General features: G+C 42.2%; 1 protein-coding gene across 2 annotated transcripts in view; it reads right to left on the minus strand.

The window, feature by feature from the left end:
• Positions 1-7,487: 7,487 nt before the first annotated feature.
• LOC140488149 (probable E3 ubiquitin-protein ligase HECTD4) overlaps positions 7,488-17,215 on the minus strand; it is a 291,859-nt gene continuing 282,131 nt past the window's right edge. For both annotated transcript variants that reach the window (XM_072587982.1, XM_072587981.1), the window contains exons 74-76: positions 13,091-13,286; positions 12,099-12,321; positions 7,488-11,136 (exon numbers count right to left, since the gene is read on the minus strand). In XM_072587982.1, coding sequence (XP_072444083.1) covers positions 11,000-11,136; positions 12,099-12,321; positions 13,091-13,286 — 556 coding nt within the window. In that variant the 3' untranslated portion in view covers positions 7,488-10,999. The remainder of the gene's footprint in view (positions 11,137-12,098; positions 12,322-13,090; positions 13,287-17,215) is intronic.

Consider the following 17,215-nt stretch of genomic DNA (forward strand, 5'->3'; position numbering starts at 1 on the left):
GTTTGAAGAATTTGTGAAACCATGCTAACTCTACTTGATCAAGTATTTCTAAATGCTCTGAAATTACATCTTTTACACTAAACTAACCTTTTCCTAATAACAAATATTAAACTAACTGACCTAAAGTTACCTGTCTTTGATTTAAAAAGGGAAAACAAAAGTACTGCATTGTCAGTTTTCCCAATAATCTGAAACTTCTGCAGCTTCTAAGGAATTTTAATATATTAAAAAGGAAGTTACTACATAAATAGTGAATGCATTGATAGTAATCTTTAATGATTTATCCAATTAGGTCCCAATAGTTTCCTCAGCACTTTTTCTTTCATAGTCAATGTATTTATTTCTTCTGTTGTTCCTTACTTGGTGTTTTTGGAATGCTGTTAGTGTATTCTACTCTGGATTAAATAAATACTTTGCATTAATCTTAACTGTAATTTCCTGATTCCTTGTTTCCCAAGGGACCTTTTGGTTCACATTGTCAATGTGAACTTCTCTCTCTCATTTTTTAAAAAAAAAGGATCTTAAACAAGCTCTAGCTGTTCCTCTTGGTATTATTTGCAAGTTTGCTCAGTTTATTTTCCCCTAATTTTCTTAAAACAAATGAAAATCAAGACGAAAAGTTTTCCAATCCTCTACTACCACTAATCTTTGCTATGTTATATTCTGGTTTCAATTTAATGCTATCCTTAACAAGCTGGATGGTTTATCCCCTTCCTTGGATCATTTTTTTAATTAGCAAATTTTTTTAACTTTACAAACATAAAATTATTGAAAAATACAATCAATAACAAATCTGTATAATAAGAAAAAACAAATTTCAATGCAACTACTGTCTCCTATTAAGCTACCCTCTAATGTGTGTGGAGTCAGAGGAGATAGGGGAAACACTAAATGAATATTTTTCAACCGTATTCACTCGAAAACGGCACTTGTCAAGGAGATTACTGAGATACAGGCTACTAGACTAGGTGTGATTGAGGTTCACAAGGAAGAGGTATTAGAAATGCTGCAGTGTGTGAAAATAGATAAGTCCCATGGGCCGGATGGGATTTATCCTAGGATACTTTGGGAAGCCAAGGAGGAGATTGCTGAGCCATTGGCATTGATCTTTAAATTGTCATTGTCTACAGGAATAGTGTCAGAAGACTGGAGGATAGCAAATGTGGTTCCCCTGTTCAAGAAGGGGAGTAAAGACAATCCTGATAATTTGATTAGGGATAGTCAGCAGTTTTGTGAAGGGTAGGTAATGTCTCAAACCTTAGAGTTCTTTGAGAAGGTGACCAAACAGGTAGATGAGAGTAAACCAGTTGATGTGGTGTATATGGATTTCAACAAGGTGTTTGATAAGGTTCCCCACAGTAGGCTATTATACAAAATGTGGAAGAATGGGTTTATGGGAGATATACCAGTTTGGATCAGTAATTGGCTTGCTGGAAGAAGACAGAGGGTGGTGGTTGATGGGAAATGTTCATCCTGGAGTCCAGTTACTAGTGGTGGACCACAAGGGTCGGTATTGGGTCCACTGCTGTTCGTCATTTTTATAAATGACCTGGATGAGGGCGTAGAAGGGTGGGTTAGTAAATTTGCAGACGACAGAGGTTGGTGGAGTTGTGGATGGTGACGAAGGATGTTGTAGGTTAGAGAGACATAGATAAGCTGCAGAGTTGGGTTGAGAGGTGGCAAATGGGAATTTAATGTGGACAAGTGTGAGGTGATTCAAAGAGATCTCTGTGCCCATGTACACAGATCCTTGAAAGTTGCCACCCAGGTTGACAGGGTTGTTAAGAAGGCAGACAGTGTTTTAGTTTTTATTAAGAGAGGGATCGAGTTCCGGAACCATGAGGTTATGCTACAGCTGTACAAAACTCTAGTGTGGCCGCACTTGGAGTATTGTGTACAGTTCTGGTCACCGCATTATAAGAAGGATGTGGAAGCTTTGGAAAGGGTGCAGAGGAGATTTACTAGGATGTTGCCTGGTATGGAGGGAAAGGTCTTATGAGGAAAGGCTGAGGGACTTGAGGCTGTTTTCATTAGAGAAGGAAGTTGAGAGGTGACTTAATAGAGACAGATAAAATAATCAGTTAGATAGGGTGGACATGGAGAGCCTTTTTCCAAGAATGGTGACGGTAAGCACAAGGGGGCACAGCTTTAAATTTGAGGGGTGATAGATATAGGACAGATGTCAGAGGTAGTTTCTTTACACAGTAGTAAGGGTATGGAATGCTTTGCCTGCAATGGTAGATTTGCCAACTTTAAGTACATTTAAGTCATCATTGGACAAGCATATGGACGTACGTGAAATAGTGTAGGTTAGATGGGCTTCAGATTGGTATGACAGGTCTCCGCAACATCGAGGGCCGAAGCACCTGTACTGTAATGTTCTATGTACCCTCCCTTATTCTCCTGCCACAGTAACCACTGAGCCTGTGGCATGCCCAGAAGCAATGGGTAAGAGTACCTACACTTATGTTACATTTGGGGCACACTGAAGATGTCCCCTTTTGAAAAAAACTTTACCAGACTGTCTGGTGCCAGATGAGCCCTGTGCAGAACTTTTAACTGCATAGCACATGTCCTATTAAAGATTGAGATCTTATGGGAGAATACTCAAATGTTGTCCTATCTTTCAGAGGAGATCTCCACTCCTAGCTCCTGTTCACAGACCACACATAACTAGTTAATATCCTGCCAGGCCCAGCAGGTGATAGAAGGCACTAACCAAAAGGTTGCTTGTGGAGCATAGCAACATCCTCTCTGTATTAGGCTTAGTGAGGAGTGTAGTCTTCTGGATGAAATCCCTAACCTGAAAAAAATGGAAAAATCTCTGCTAGGTAATGCCTTTTGAGCAACTAAACTGCAAATATAGACCATAACATCCCTCTCAAACAAGTTTCCTAAACTAGAAATTCCTTTCGCTGCCCCTAGTTTGAACCCTGAGTCCATCATCCCTGGTCAGAACCCTGGCATGCTAACTATAGGTATAAGTGGCGAAGTCTTGGATAAGCAATCCTCACTCTGACACATCTTCCAAGCCCGGACTGTATTAATGACAATGGAGTTCCAGCAATGGTCCATACCTGTCCTCTTATTAACCTGTTCATGGATAAGATGAGGACACTCTGCTGGGGAGGCCTCAACACCCAGCCATAATTGAGTTTATCTGCGATTGGGTGGGTTACGATCCAAAGGACAGCAAGAAACTCTATTGCTACCTTCTGATGTTTGGGAAATCAACTCCTTCCCCCTCCTTGAGGCAACTGCAATTTAGTGAGTGTGATAAGGGCTGCCCACAATGCCACTCTTTCCAATCTCAGCACCAGGATCTTGAAATCTGAATTTAATAGAGAGATGGGTCTGTATGAGGCACGATCCTCAGGCATCTTCCCCTTCTTAAGAATTAAGGAAATATTAGCTTCTCTCAAAGATGGTGGTAGGTATTCATACATATAAGAGTGATTGTACATCTCCAACATCAGCCCTGATAGAATCCCTACAAACTCTTTATAAAACTCACCTGGAAGACCATCAGGGCCAGGCACTTTCCCACTCTGAAGTTGCCTAGCTGCCTCCAAGGGGGCATTAAGGAGAGAGGCCTGTTCCAAGGGTAACCCTGCAAGGTCCAGGTTCTTAAAGGTCTCCATTTTAGCCTTCCTGCCTTCACAACCTTCAGACCGATACAATTCAGAGTAAAAGCTCCAAAAAGCCTCATTAACCTTTTTAGCATCATATGTAAGGACCCTGGCACTGTCTCTGATTGCCATAATGGATTGGGGAGCACGCTTTTTCCTAGTTAGGTGTGCTAAATACTTCCCTGGCCTATCCCCATATTCGAACAACCTTTGTCTAGCAAAAGCAAGTTCTTTCTTTGCGTTTTGTGTCAGTATTGAATTCAAGGCAGCCTGAAGAGCCGTGATCCACTATAGCTTAGTCACCAAAGGCCGCGCAAAATGTGCTGCCTCTGTGGCTTTCAACCACATCTCAAGTAGACGCTGCTGTTCCTCCTGCCGTTTCTGGCTAGCCAAATAGGAAATTGCTAAGGCCTTTGCTAGGGGATTAGCTGTCTCCCATAGCATGGACGGACTACTAGCCACAGCTGAGTTGATCATCAAGAATTCCTGAAACATCTTCAAAAAGTATTCCACACCTTTGGAATCCTTAAGGAGACAAGGGTCCAAATGCCAGTGCCACAAACCTAGCCCCTCACTCTTGGCCTAAACCTCCAACTACACTGCCACATGATCAGAGATAGCTACAATGGGAGCCAGAAAGAGGTCAATCCTCGTGTGACATTTATGTGGGTTTGAAAAAAAAAAGATGAAGACATCTCCAAATATCCACCAGCCCCAACTCCTCGCTTAAGTCAACCACCTGCTTGGCCTGTGAAGAAATAGTTGGGGGCCCACAAGGCATCCTATCCACTGTCGGATCCAAAAGACAATTAAAATCTCCCCCCCCAATAATAATGTGCTGTGTTCCAAAAGCACCCAACTTAGAGAAAGCACTAATCTAAAATTTGAGGGATGTACCTAAGGACAGTAGGTGTTTAAAATACCATATTCCTCCCCCTGTATCAGGGCATTAAGTATCACAAACTGTCCCTGCTCAAATAATGTGAACAGAAAATTTTTCTGGATAAGTACTACTAAAGGTAGGGGGGGGGGGGGGGGGGGGGACGGGGGTGGTGGTAAAGGATGAAAAGAATACCCGGTCATAAACCCACTGTTGTAATTTCAGGTGTTCCCCATCAAGATGGGTTTCCTGCAACAGAACGATATCCCTCTTAAGGCTAGAAAGCACTTGTTATTTCCTTTTAACAGGCGAATGGCTTTCCTTCATGTTCCATGTGCACCATTTAATAAGAAACTTAGCCATATCCCCTTTCAGACACCCTTTTACTCTTCGGAGGGAGAACCCTGCTTACAAAGTGCTGAGCATAAGTAAATAAAGAACTCAGAATCAAAAAACGATATATACAAAAACTACTCTATCATAATGATAAACAACTATCACTACCAAAAATCTACAAAGGAAACCACCTACAAAACCTTGAATGGAAGACTCTTTCCCCTGGCCATAGGGGGCACTCTCCCTACTCACCCCCTCTTCCACAGCTCCTTCAAACCCGGACTGTGCCCCAGCCTTCGGCCAGAAATAATCCTTAAATCAACAGAAAAAAAGACCAAGTCAGGATGAGCACTCCAACCATCCCTGGCTTCATGTCACTCCTACTTGTGACCAAAAGAGAAGCAGAACAAACAAAAAAAAGGGGAGAAACAACAAAGAATATCCACAAAATCCAGTTATTAAAAAAAATAGGAACAACTTATTCCAAAGTCTTTTCCCCCCTTTCCAAAAAGGAAATTATTAGGGAGAAAGAAAGGGATTAAAAAAAGGAAGGAAAACATGGGGAAAGATAGAGAAGAGAACAAACATTAACTGTATTCTTCAGGCCAATCCATCTATTTTAAAATGTCCACAAAGTTTTTAGCCTTATCCGCTGAGTCAAATGTATAAGCTGAGTCCTCGTGGCTGAAACAAAGTACTGTGGGGTATCACATGGAGTACTGGATGCCCAGGTTCCTCAGGCTCTTGTTAACTTCATTGAAGGACTTCCTCTTTTGAATTACAGCTGCAGAGAAATCCTGGAAAAACATGATTTTTGACCCGTTGTACAGCAGTGCCTGCAGATCTTTTCCCAGAGATCTGGAAGCTTCTATGACTTTTTGCTTGTCCTTATATGAATTGAAGTGCACTAGGACCGAGCGGGGGCGCTGCACTGGGCCTGACCTGTGCACTGTAACCAGATACGCCCTTTCAATATGTAGCCTGCTGGACTCTGAAGGCCCAAAAGCTTTGGCAGCCAGCTTTCAAAGCAGCTGACTGGCTGCTCACCTTCCTCACCTTCAGGGAGCCTGACAATTCGGAGATTTATCCTCCGACCTTGATTTTCAAGGTCATCAATATGGTCTCGCAAGGCCTGCATCTCTCGCTCCAGCACCTAGATCCGACTGGATGAGGACTCCATCGCAGCTTCCGAGGCCTTAGTTTGACACTCCACCTCCACCAACCTCCTCCCCCCCCCCCCCACCCCCCCAACCCCCAAACCGCCGAGGCCCTGGATCTCCTGCTGGTGCTTCTGTAGCATGGATGTAATAGGTTGGACCTGGGCACGAATCTCCCCACGGATTTCGTCAATTGCAGCCACAACTTTCAATGTAAGTCTCTCCATCACCGCAGCCAATTCCTGAGTCTGTCAGGTCCCTGGTGGGGGGGGGGGTGGTGGTCAGGAGAGGCTGCTGCTGCTGCAGGGGGGTGTCCTCCCTGCTGCTGTTTGCTTGCTCTTTTTCCCCTTTGACATCCTTTCTACTCCCAAATATTAACAAATATGTGTTCTGTAAGGTTTTAAACTAATAATTCCACCACATAGGTTGGCCAGGGATGGCAAAAAACATCAGTACGCCTTGGCTGTTAGGCAGAGCTGTCCACAGCAGTTCTACAGAATCGCTGCCATCTTGCTGAGTCCAACTGATACATGTTTTAATATGCATTTCAGTTTTTTAAATTTATAAACAAACTAACCAGGAGTTGTTCAATTGCCTGTTTGCTGCCGTGTTTGTAAAATAGCACCTACACTGTAAAAGACTGCATTTACAGCCAGTTGGAACGGCGTCCAATAATTCAGTATGGCTAAAACCAATGTACAGGTAGCTGTCAAAGACAATTAGAAAATTTGAATGATTACAAGATTGTCAGTCTTTATCAAATGCTGAAATTTGGAACAAGCTGTACGTACCAATATAATGCAATATTTCACCTTTTTGCCGTGTGTGGGAAAATCAAAAATAGCCCTTTTTAGTTGATGCTGCTTATTTTGGCCCAATTTTGCTTGGCAAATTTACTTTTAGCTAGACTTATAACCAAATTGACACACACTTTAGCTTGACTAGAGTGCAAAGATTTTTTTTCCAGGTTTGACTGAATACAGATTTTGTAACTCCATACACTTTGATTTATATATAAATGTGTCTTGTGCTTTTGGTATCATCATCAGTAAGTGAGTAACCAGCTACTAGCATGCATTACCCATGAAGTTAACCTCTTACTCCATGAACTAATCTTTCAGGATAGTTTTTTTTTACTGTTGGGGGGCACAGTGGTTAGCACTGCTACCTCTTAGCACCAGGGAACCTGGGTTCCATTCCAGTCTTGGGTGACTATGTGTTGAGCTTGCATGTTCTCCCAGTATGTGGGGGTTTCCTCCCAAAGGTTAGGCAGATTAACCATGGTAAATGTAGGGTTGAGATGATCTCAAAGTGAGACTTGGATCCGAATGGCGTCTTCCTGCACTTGAGGGATTGATTCAATTTTCATAAACACTGAAAATGTTTTTCCCAACCTCTTCACAAAAATCAGTGGTCTATAATATCCTTTTGTAAAGCACTTTGGTAGTTTTGATCCATAAAAATGAGTGACAACTTTAAAAAAAATCTGCTTGAACTTTTTAATATGAATGTAATTTCCATTCATACATCACTGCTTTAGGTACCAATGCAGACTAAATCAACAATACAGATGATTTTTAGATGCATTCATAAATAATTGCAATAAATATACATCAATAACTGTACAGCGCACATTAACACCTGTATGTTGATATGTCCTTTGTAAGTTTTAGTTTATCTGGTTGCTCCTCGTAAAATGGAGCAGTCATAGCAGCAGATTAACATTACCACAGCCAGTACCACATCACTCTAACAAGGTAGGGACAAAGAGTCAGATCTACACTGGTGTCAGCCTTTTTGGGTGAGGGGACAGACTGGGGGATTATTCAACTAATAGTTTGTATATAAAAACAACTAGATGTGGTGTTGCTTTGTTGTCCCATGAAATCAACCACTGAAACGATCATGACTTTTTAAAATAATTTCAACACCCTCTGCTTTAGATCTGTGCTAGTCAAAACTAGCTTGTCAATCTGGGGCCATAACCAAAATTGTAGTACTATCTATAAACAATTTAAATTTTTGATTGACCAGCTTGTTCCTGTTTACAGCTCTATTATGGGTCTTGACTTTTTGCAATTTATTAAACCTTAGTTGAAAAGCCAAGGTTCATCTACCAAAACATACCTCTTCATTGTATTTAATAAAAGATGAATAAAATTGACAATTATACAATAACTAATTCCAGAATTTAACAATATAATTTGCTGAAATGTTTGAACCACTCCACAAAAATAAACTCGCAGCATCAACACTGGCAGCAGGTCAATCTGCTCTTTGTTTGCCAAATAACTAATTACACAAAACCTTCATTCACTCAGTTATTAAGCAGGCCCTTCACATGTTTGCAGGCTATCTTACCATTGCACAGCAAAAGAAAACAAAATACACTCTGCACCCTATGATAATTTATATTACACTTTATGTATCTGGAGGATACATTACTTAAGCCTCCTACCACAAGCTTTAAGACCCGTCAAATCTCCTGTATTGCAAGGGGTTGGGATAAATCCACCAAGATTCACAGGTTTATACTGATATTATCCTTACACTTCTTGCTTCCCCTGCCTTGTATGCTTAGGCCAGTATTAACCTCAGCTCTTTACTTCTGTAAAATTGGTCCTGATTAATCCTAGAACTAGGGGTATTTAATGCCATTGATATAGGCTATCTTGATAAATATGACAAGTATTGTCCTGAAGCACAATCTTCCATTTCTTTGTATTGTCAATATACATTTCACAGCTCTATTCAAATTAGTAATGAAGAATTAGCTACTCTTGAAAGAGATTACAAGCCAGTACCAATTTCAATTTACAGTGACAGACTTGAGGGTATGTATGTACTTCCAAACTCTCTCAACGAGCTTCACTTCATTATTGGGAAATTCCAAAGTCAGATACACAATAGCAGTGAAGACTGTCAAAGGTTCTGATGGTGTCACAGCTTAGTTTCAAGTTTACCTCAGGTACAACTCTTCATGACTGCCTTTTTGCAAACGCTGAAATAACCTACAGCCTATATTATTGCAAAACCAAAACTTACAGGTTGTGGATTTCTGTGGGGGTGGACAAGGAAAGATGCTGGGAGGGAGGAGGAATGTTTAGAAATCTGTTTTATCGGAAAAATAAACAATTAGCAAATACATGTGGTACATTCACTGTACTGTCAAATTAAGTTTTAACGTACATTGAAAAAACTCAACATCTTAATTGACATCAGGCTGCATAGCCATATCCATTTCCCCTTTAAATAAGAATGTTCACTGATTCAGAGAATTCTGGAACCACACAACCAGTGATCTCAATAGCTGTATCCCTCATTTCAGATTAGAAGTGATGTCACTTCTGCTGGGCACTATTTAAATATTCTTTACGGTTGGAGCTTACTTCATCATTCTGACTGCATGCTGATAATGTCATTTTACACTCCCAACTAAATATGAAACAGCTTGGATAAATTGAGTGTGCCAAATCATGATATTTGGTTTGCATCTCTTAGCGCAGTATTTTTCCACAACATTTTGTATCAAAAGTAGCATTTTACAATGTAGTTAGCCAATTTACTGCTGAATGTGTTGTTAAACCATGTAAAAGATTATTCCGAAATGGCTATGGAGTAAACAAAACCGAAGGATGGAAACTTGTGCATTGGGTTGTGCAGACTTTTTTTTTTAAAACATATAATGCAGGCTATTTGCACTGTAAATCTTAAATCAATCTATAGTAAGATAGTTTTATTTAATTAGGATTCATGCTACTGCATTTCAACTTTAATATAGAAAATTCAAAATTCAAGGGGACCAGACTTCTGATCTAATGGATTAGGCTTACAGTTCTGTGACGTGACATTCTTATCCAAGCAGTGGCCAGACATTTCCCATCAGCTATTTGTCCACCCACTCAGTTGGGAATAGTATAATTTGAAAACCCACAAGGGAAAATGAAGAGGATAAACTGAACCAGCAATGATCATAAACCGACCTCTGACAAAGTAACTTTACAGAGAACTGTATCCCTGCCTTATTACCAAGTTCTGGGATCTTCTGTCAGTAGGAAAGGAGATATCTGAAATTATGTTACCCAAAGCATCAAATCAAGGCTTCTTACATTACTGGCAATTTCATAAGCACTGACAGACCGTCAGCAAAGGAACTTTGCAAGAAAATATTTGTAGTCACGGACTTCCTGTCAGTATGACAAAAGATTGAAAAATTAAATAAAAGGACAGCTGAGTGTCTTCATGGCAAAGCAGGCATCTGTTGACATGCTGATCCTACATACAAGTACTCACATCTTATCTGTGAAGGAGAAAAGGGAAGTAGACTGGGTCACATGATTCATTTAAATCCACCTATAACTAGAAGATTAATTGTTGGTAGGTGGAGGTATGCCTTTTTGTACACTGACGATCACGACATTAACTTTGGAGCGTTTAAATTCTGTAGCACACTTGTGCGCACATATGGTTACTAGACATTTTAGAAGCCAAAGCTGATCTGGAAGAGAAGATTTGTCTAATTTTGGGTAGTGTTCCCATGTGTGTGCTTGTGCACAAGGAAAAGTAAAAGAAATTTCCTTCTATGAGAACATGAAAGTTAAAATGCTGCTCCAAAGTTAAGACCACAGAGTATAAAAACAGTTAGATCCTACAATAAACTATTATCCTGTTTGACCACAAGCGTTTGTGTTTTAAGGGTACAGTAACATACACCGCTGTAGTGGTAAAAGCACCGTACACTCTTGGAATAGCTGCTTGACAAGACAGCAACACACCATTCTCAGTCCATCAATAGAAATGGAAATTTACAAAAAGAAAGTTTGCATCGGTGTGGAAGCATTTTGCTTGTGACGGGTTCAGAAGGAACTGCTCCCGACTGCAGCATCGATTTCCATCTGGCTTCCACCTCAATTCCTTTTCTTAAAAGTAGGTTCAAGGAGGTCCTCAGGCATCGCCATTTGTTGCAAAAGGATCTGGGAATGCCAGTTGTGTCCTGCTCAGCCGCTGAGAGGGTCTTCACGGTAGTGGATAGCATAACGGAGCTTTTCCAGCATGATATCAAGCGAGGAATACTGAGGAAGTTTGATCATAAACATACAGGTTTCTACCCTAATGTATCGGGAATCCGGTGAACCTGAACACAAAGGAGAAATAGACAAACTAAAAACAAGGCACTCATTCTGGCAGTGTGCATATTTGCTGACACTGATGCTATTTAGTTTTGTTGAAAAAAGATGCTTTGATGAAGCTTTTCATCTTGCACTCATCAGGACAAGTCATAAGAATATTAATAAATGTAAAACTAACATTTACACTGGTTGGGTAGAGGTGTTGCTATGGAGAATACACACATGAATGCTAACTAACAGTTAACCTCCAGGCACAGTGCCCTATACCATGCATTTTATTAAAGAATGGAGAGTTAGCTTGTTGCCTACTAGGCTACTCTCAAACCACTTGCTTGGAAGGTAGCTTTTACTTATGTTCTTGTGGGAAGTGCCTTTTCCTTTTTTCAAACAACATTCTATACTGGAACAGCTCAAATTAACAATGTCTGGTTGTGGGCAAGATTAATTAATTTAATGTTTGAATTGTTACTACTTCCATGCAACGAGATCAAAAAATTCTTAAAAGTGCTGTCTTCCTGGTTCTGCTAAAAATATTTAGATGCAGATATTCACATCCTAGCCAGCTTTTTGGTGCATCATTTGCTTATTCATTCCCAAAGATTTATTGTGGCTATTTTATAAAGAGAAATTGAATTCCCAAGGAACAATCCAGATTTCTTTCCCTACAAAATAGTTCTCAAACATCACTGTGACAGCTAGGCAGCTTCCAGCAACACATCAAATTCCTGATGTTAGTTATACCCTCAGGCAGAGGCACAGAATGTGCACGCTTTTCTTATGTGAAGAAAAAAATCTGGAGAGCAAACTCGGCTCCTACGGTTGTATCACCACAAGGAAGGCTGTATTTTGATCATCTTAGCTGCTGGATGGTGAGAGAGATAAGGATAGAAAGGGCTTCATCTATCGTGATAAAGCTGAAAGGACTGACTCCCACTGTGATAGTAGAAGAGACAACCCTCTAGATTACCTGCAGCTCCATCAGGAGGAGCAATCTTCATAGGATATGGTGGAACATGGGCGGTATCAGGGCCACCATCTTTGCAGGGGCAGGTGAATGGTATTCGTTCCTGGTTGCAGGCAAATTTGATGAATTTACAGAGTTCCTCTTGAGTGAACATCTCTAACGCTGCCCAGAAGAATTCAATATGCTGATCAGTCTCCATAAGTCCCACCTGGTACATGGTGTGAGCCTGGGTAATAGTGGAGGGCAAAAGAAAGACTCACATATATACTCATAATTGACAATACAAAACAAAATTCAACCAGTCGCTGTTTCTTTATAAGCAAGTCAAACTGTGGCTAGAAGTTGTACAACCGTCGCTAAAAAAGATGGCAATAAAAGGTTGGCAATTGTGCAGTTACATTTTGCCAGTATGAGTTGGACCCATTCACTTTTTCATGCGCTTGAATGTTCAAATATTTTTTGACCCATCAGCTATCAAAATGAAAGACACTTCCAGCTGTTCTTAAAGTCAGGAAATGCACAGACCGAATCTACATTAAACTTGGAACGATATGCCTGTGACTGGAGCCATGCTGAGTACACTTGTTGACTGTTACTTTACTGGCAATGGCTTGTTTGCAACTCTAAATTCCAAGTTCTATTAACCAGTACTTCAAATTCAGTTAGAAAACGTCAGGTTTCATGCTAGTCAAAAGGCATTTCAACTCAGATTCTTAACAGTAAGAAATTGCAGCATTCTTCAAATTATTCAATCTTTTGAAAAAAAAATAAGATTAGAAGTGGCAATCATTTATTTGTGTTATCTCTAAAACATCAGGCAGTATTGTAATGTTAGGTTTGTAACATCTAAATGACACTCTTTTACTCCTATGGCAGTATAAATTAAATGATTTTGAATAACATACTGCAACTGAACAGGTTAATAGAAGCAAGGTTCATTGATGATTAAAGTAGTTTCTCAGCTTAGTTTACTGAACTTCATGAATGATTATTACCTTTAGAAACTCTAGGTTTATGTAGGGCAGTCCACATGTCCTCAACTCCATTTCCAATGGTGTTGGCAGTGTCAGGAGCTGCAAGGGAATAATTGAGCCAAGCCCAGCGCGCACCGCAGTCATGCAGTCAGTGTTCTCAATCTCTTGCAGCCTCAGATTGCGGATTGCTGAAGCATATGCATCTTTATTATCCCACCTGTAGAAAATGAAATTAGGGCTTGGTGCATGACATCAGCAAATAAATGATATGTTCACTGCTCAACACTAAGTATAAAAGGTAAAAACAATGACTGCAGATGCTGGAAACCAGATTCTGGATTAGTGGTGCTGGAAGGGCACAGCAGTTCAGGCAGCATCCAAGGAGCTTCGAAATCGACGTTTCGGGCAAAAGCCCTTCATCCTCCAATCCCAACCTCACCATCAAGCCAGCGGACAAAGGGGGCGCAGTGGTAGTCTGGTGCACTGACCTCTACACCGCTGAAGCCAAACATCAACTCGAGGACACCTCTCCCTACTGCCCCCTCGACCATGACCACACCCCCCATCACCAAACCATCATCTCCCAGAGCATACAGAACCTCATCACCTCAGGAGATCTCCCACCCACAGCTTCCAACCTCATAGTCCGGGAACCCCGCACTGCCCGGTTCTACCTCCTTCTCAAGATCCACAAGCCTGACCCCACCCTGGCCGACCCATTGTCTCAGCATGCTCCTGCCCCACTGAACTCATCTCTACCTACCTCGACACTGTCCTATCCCCCCCCCCCCCAGTCCAGGAACTCCCCACATACGTTCGAGACACCACCCACGCCCTCCACCTCCTCCAAGACTTCAGTTTCCCTGGCCCCCAACGCCTCATCTTCACCGTGGATATCCAATCCCTCTACACCTCCATCTGCCATGACCAGGGCCTCCAAGCCCTCCGTTTTTTCCTCTCCAGATGTCCCCAACAGTACCCTTCCACCGACACTCTCATTTGTTTGGCCGAACTGGTCCTCACCCTTAACAATTTCTCCTTTGAATCCTCCCACTTCCACCAGACCAAAGGGGTAGCCATGGGCACACGTATGGGCCCCAGCTATGCCTGTCTCTTTGTTGGCTACGTAGAGCAGTTGATCTTCCGTAATTACACCGGCACCACTCCCCATCTCTTCCTCCGCTACATTGATGACTGCATTGGTGCCACCTCGTGCTCCCACGAGGAGGTTGAGCAATTCATCAACTTCACCAACACATTCCACCCTGACCTTAAATTTACCTGGACCATCTCTGACACCTCCCTCCCCTTCCTGGACTTCTCCATCTCCATTAATGACGACCGACTTGACACGGACATTTTTTACAAACTCACTGACTCCCACAGCGACCTGGATTACACCTCTTGCAAAAATGCCATCCCGTATTCCCAATTCCTCTGCCTCCGCCGGATCTGCTCCCAGGAGGACCATAGAACACACCAGATGGCCTCCTTCTTTAGAGACCGCAATTTCCCTTCCCACGTGGTTAAAGATGCCCTCCAACGCATCTCGTCCACATCCCGCACCTCCGCCCTCAGACCCCACCCCTCCAACCGTAACAAGGACAGAACGCCCCTGGTGCTCACCTTCCACCCTACCAACCTTCACATAAACCAAATCATCCGCCGACATTTCCGCCACCTCCAAAAAGACCCCACCACCAGGGATATATTTCCCTCCCCACCCCTTTCCGCCTTCCGCAAAGACCGTTCCCTCCGCGACTACCTGGTAAGGTCCACACCTCCAAACAACCTACCCTCCAATCCTGGCACTTTCCCTGCCACCGCAGGAACTGTAAAACCTGCGCCCACACCTCCTCCCTCACCTCTATCCAAAGCCCTAAAGGAGCCTTCCACATCCATCAAAGTTTTACTTGCACATCCACTAATATCATTTATTGCATCCGTTGCGGTCTCCTCTACATTGGGGAGACTGGGCGCCTCCTAGCAGAGTGCTTTAGGGAACATCTCCGGGACACCCGCACCAATCAACCACACTGCCCCGTGGCCCAACATTTCAACTCCCCCTCCCACTCTGCCGAGGACATGGAGGTCCTGGGCCTCCTTCACCATCGCTCCCTCACCACCAGACGCCTGGAGGAAGAACGCCTCATCTTCCGCCTCGGAACACTTCAACCCCAGGGCATCAATGTGGACTTCAACAGCTTCCTCATTTCCCCTTCCCCCACCTCACCCTAGTTCTAAACTTCCAGCTCAGTAACTGTCCCCATAACTTGGCTGGACTTGTCCTACCTGCCTATCTCCTTTTCCACCTATCCACTCCACCCTCTCCTCCTTGACCTATCACCTTCATCCCCTCCCCCACTCACCCTTGTACTCTATGCTACTTTTTCCCCACCCCCACCCTCCTCTAGCTTATCTCTCCACACTTCAGGCTCACTGCCTTTATTCCTGATGAAGGGCTTTTGCCCGAAACGTCGATTTCGAAGCTTCTTGGATGATGATGAACTGCTGTGCCCTTCCAGCACCACTAATTCAGAACTAAGTATAAAAGGATGAACAGAACAGTTTGGGAGGAATAAGGTTGCAAAGGGTTTGAGGTTTGATCGATCTTTCTTGAAAAAAAGCTTTTATTCCCCTCAATTTATATATAGTAGACATGCTCAGGTCTGTATATGAACCATAAACACTTATGAGGAGAGATAAGAGTTTTTAAATATAAAATAATTACTTTTGTTATTAAAGAGTTTGGATTTTAAACAACTGGCATTTGGATACTAGCTCAGTCTTTCTGGAACCATGACTTGAAACCAGGATATGCCACATAGAGTATTACCGAAAGTTTGTTTATATTGTTTCAGGTTTACGAATGAAGAGAGAAAACATTATGCAATTATAGCTTAGCATAATCTAGAATGAACATTTTAAAAAAATAGTTCAAAAGCTTTTTAATTCAAAGTATCAGGGTCAGATCAGGGATAATTTTGCTCAGAAAAAGGAAGTTTTTTGACGATATGCTTCTAAGCTACCCCCTTTTTGCTCTCGTCCCCTGCTGATACCACCAAAGGCAGAAGGGTAAGGATCATTTAAGGTAAAATCAAGGTCGTAACTTGCTGAATATCATTTGCTTTTACATAAATTTCATGTTTCCTGACACTTCCTCTCTCTGACTCATTATGTTGAGGTCCAACATACTGCATTGGAGCAGGAGAAATTTTCTCCAGCTAAATGTCAAAGCCATGTCCTATTTTTATTCCTTTCTCAAATTTCTGACCCCCACCTACTGAAGCTGTCTGTTTCCGAGATCACTGAGGTTGAGTCAAATTTTACACAACTCTGGTGTAACACCTGAAACTGAGATGTTTCACACGACATATCCACACACTCAGCATAAATGCCTCCTTTCACCTCCACAGAACTGCCCTTTTGCTTCTCCCATCTCAGCTCAGATATTACTAAATGCCTCATTTATCCCATTGTTACTTCAGACTAATCAGATGAAATCTTGAGTGGCTTTCTTACTTTTTCTCCTTAAAATTGAGTTCATGAAAGAAATTGTTCCATTGGGGCCCTTTCACAAAACACTTTCATACTCCATGATCAACACTGGTCTTGGCATAACAATTTCAAAATGTGGATTCTTGTTTTCACATTCACACTCCCCACTTGCCTGGATGCAGCTCCAACTTGAGTAGTTTGACACCATCCAGGATAAGAGCTGAAAATGTGTTGCTGGAAAAGCGCAGCAGGTCAGGCAGCATCCAAGGAGCAGGAGAATCGACGTTTCGGGCATTAGCCCTTCTTCAGGAATCTGATGCCAGAAACGTCAATTCTCCTGTTCCTTGGATGATGCCTGACCTGCTGCGCTTTTCCAGCAACACATTTTCAGCTCTGATCTCCAGCATCTGTAGTCCTCACTTTTACCATCCAGGATAAAGCAGCCTGCTTGACTGGCAAACCATCCACCTTCAAGGTTCAAACCCTTCATGACTGATGTACAGTGACAGCGAGTGTGTACCATCTACAAGAGGTACTGCAGATAATCACAAAGGCTCCTTCTTTGACAGCACTTTTCAAACACTAGGCAGTTACCCTGGAAGGGCAAGGGCAGCAGATACATGGGAATATCGCCATCTGCAAATTTCC

This window comes from Chiloscyllium punctatum, chromosome 17, assembly GCF_047496795.1.
Source record: "Chiloscyllium punctatum isolate Juve2018m chromosome 17, sChiPun1.3, whole genome shotgun sequence".
In the NCBI taxonomy this organism is placed as follows: domain Eukaryota; kingdom Metazoa; phylum Chordata; class Chondrichthyes; order Orectolobiformes; family Hemiscylliidae; genus Chiloscyllium; species Chiloscyllium punctatum.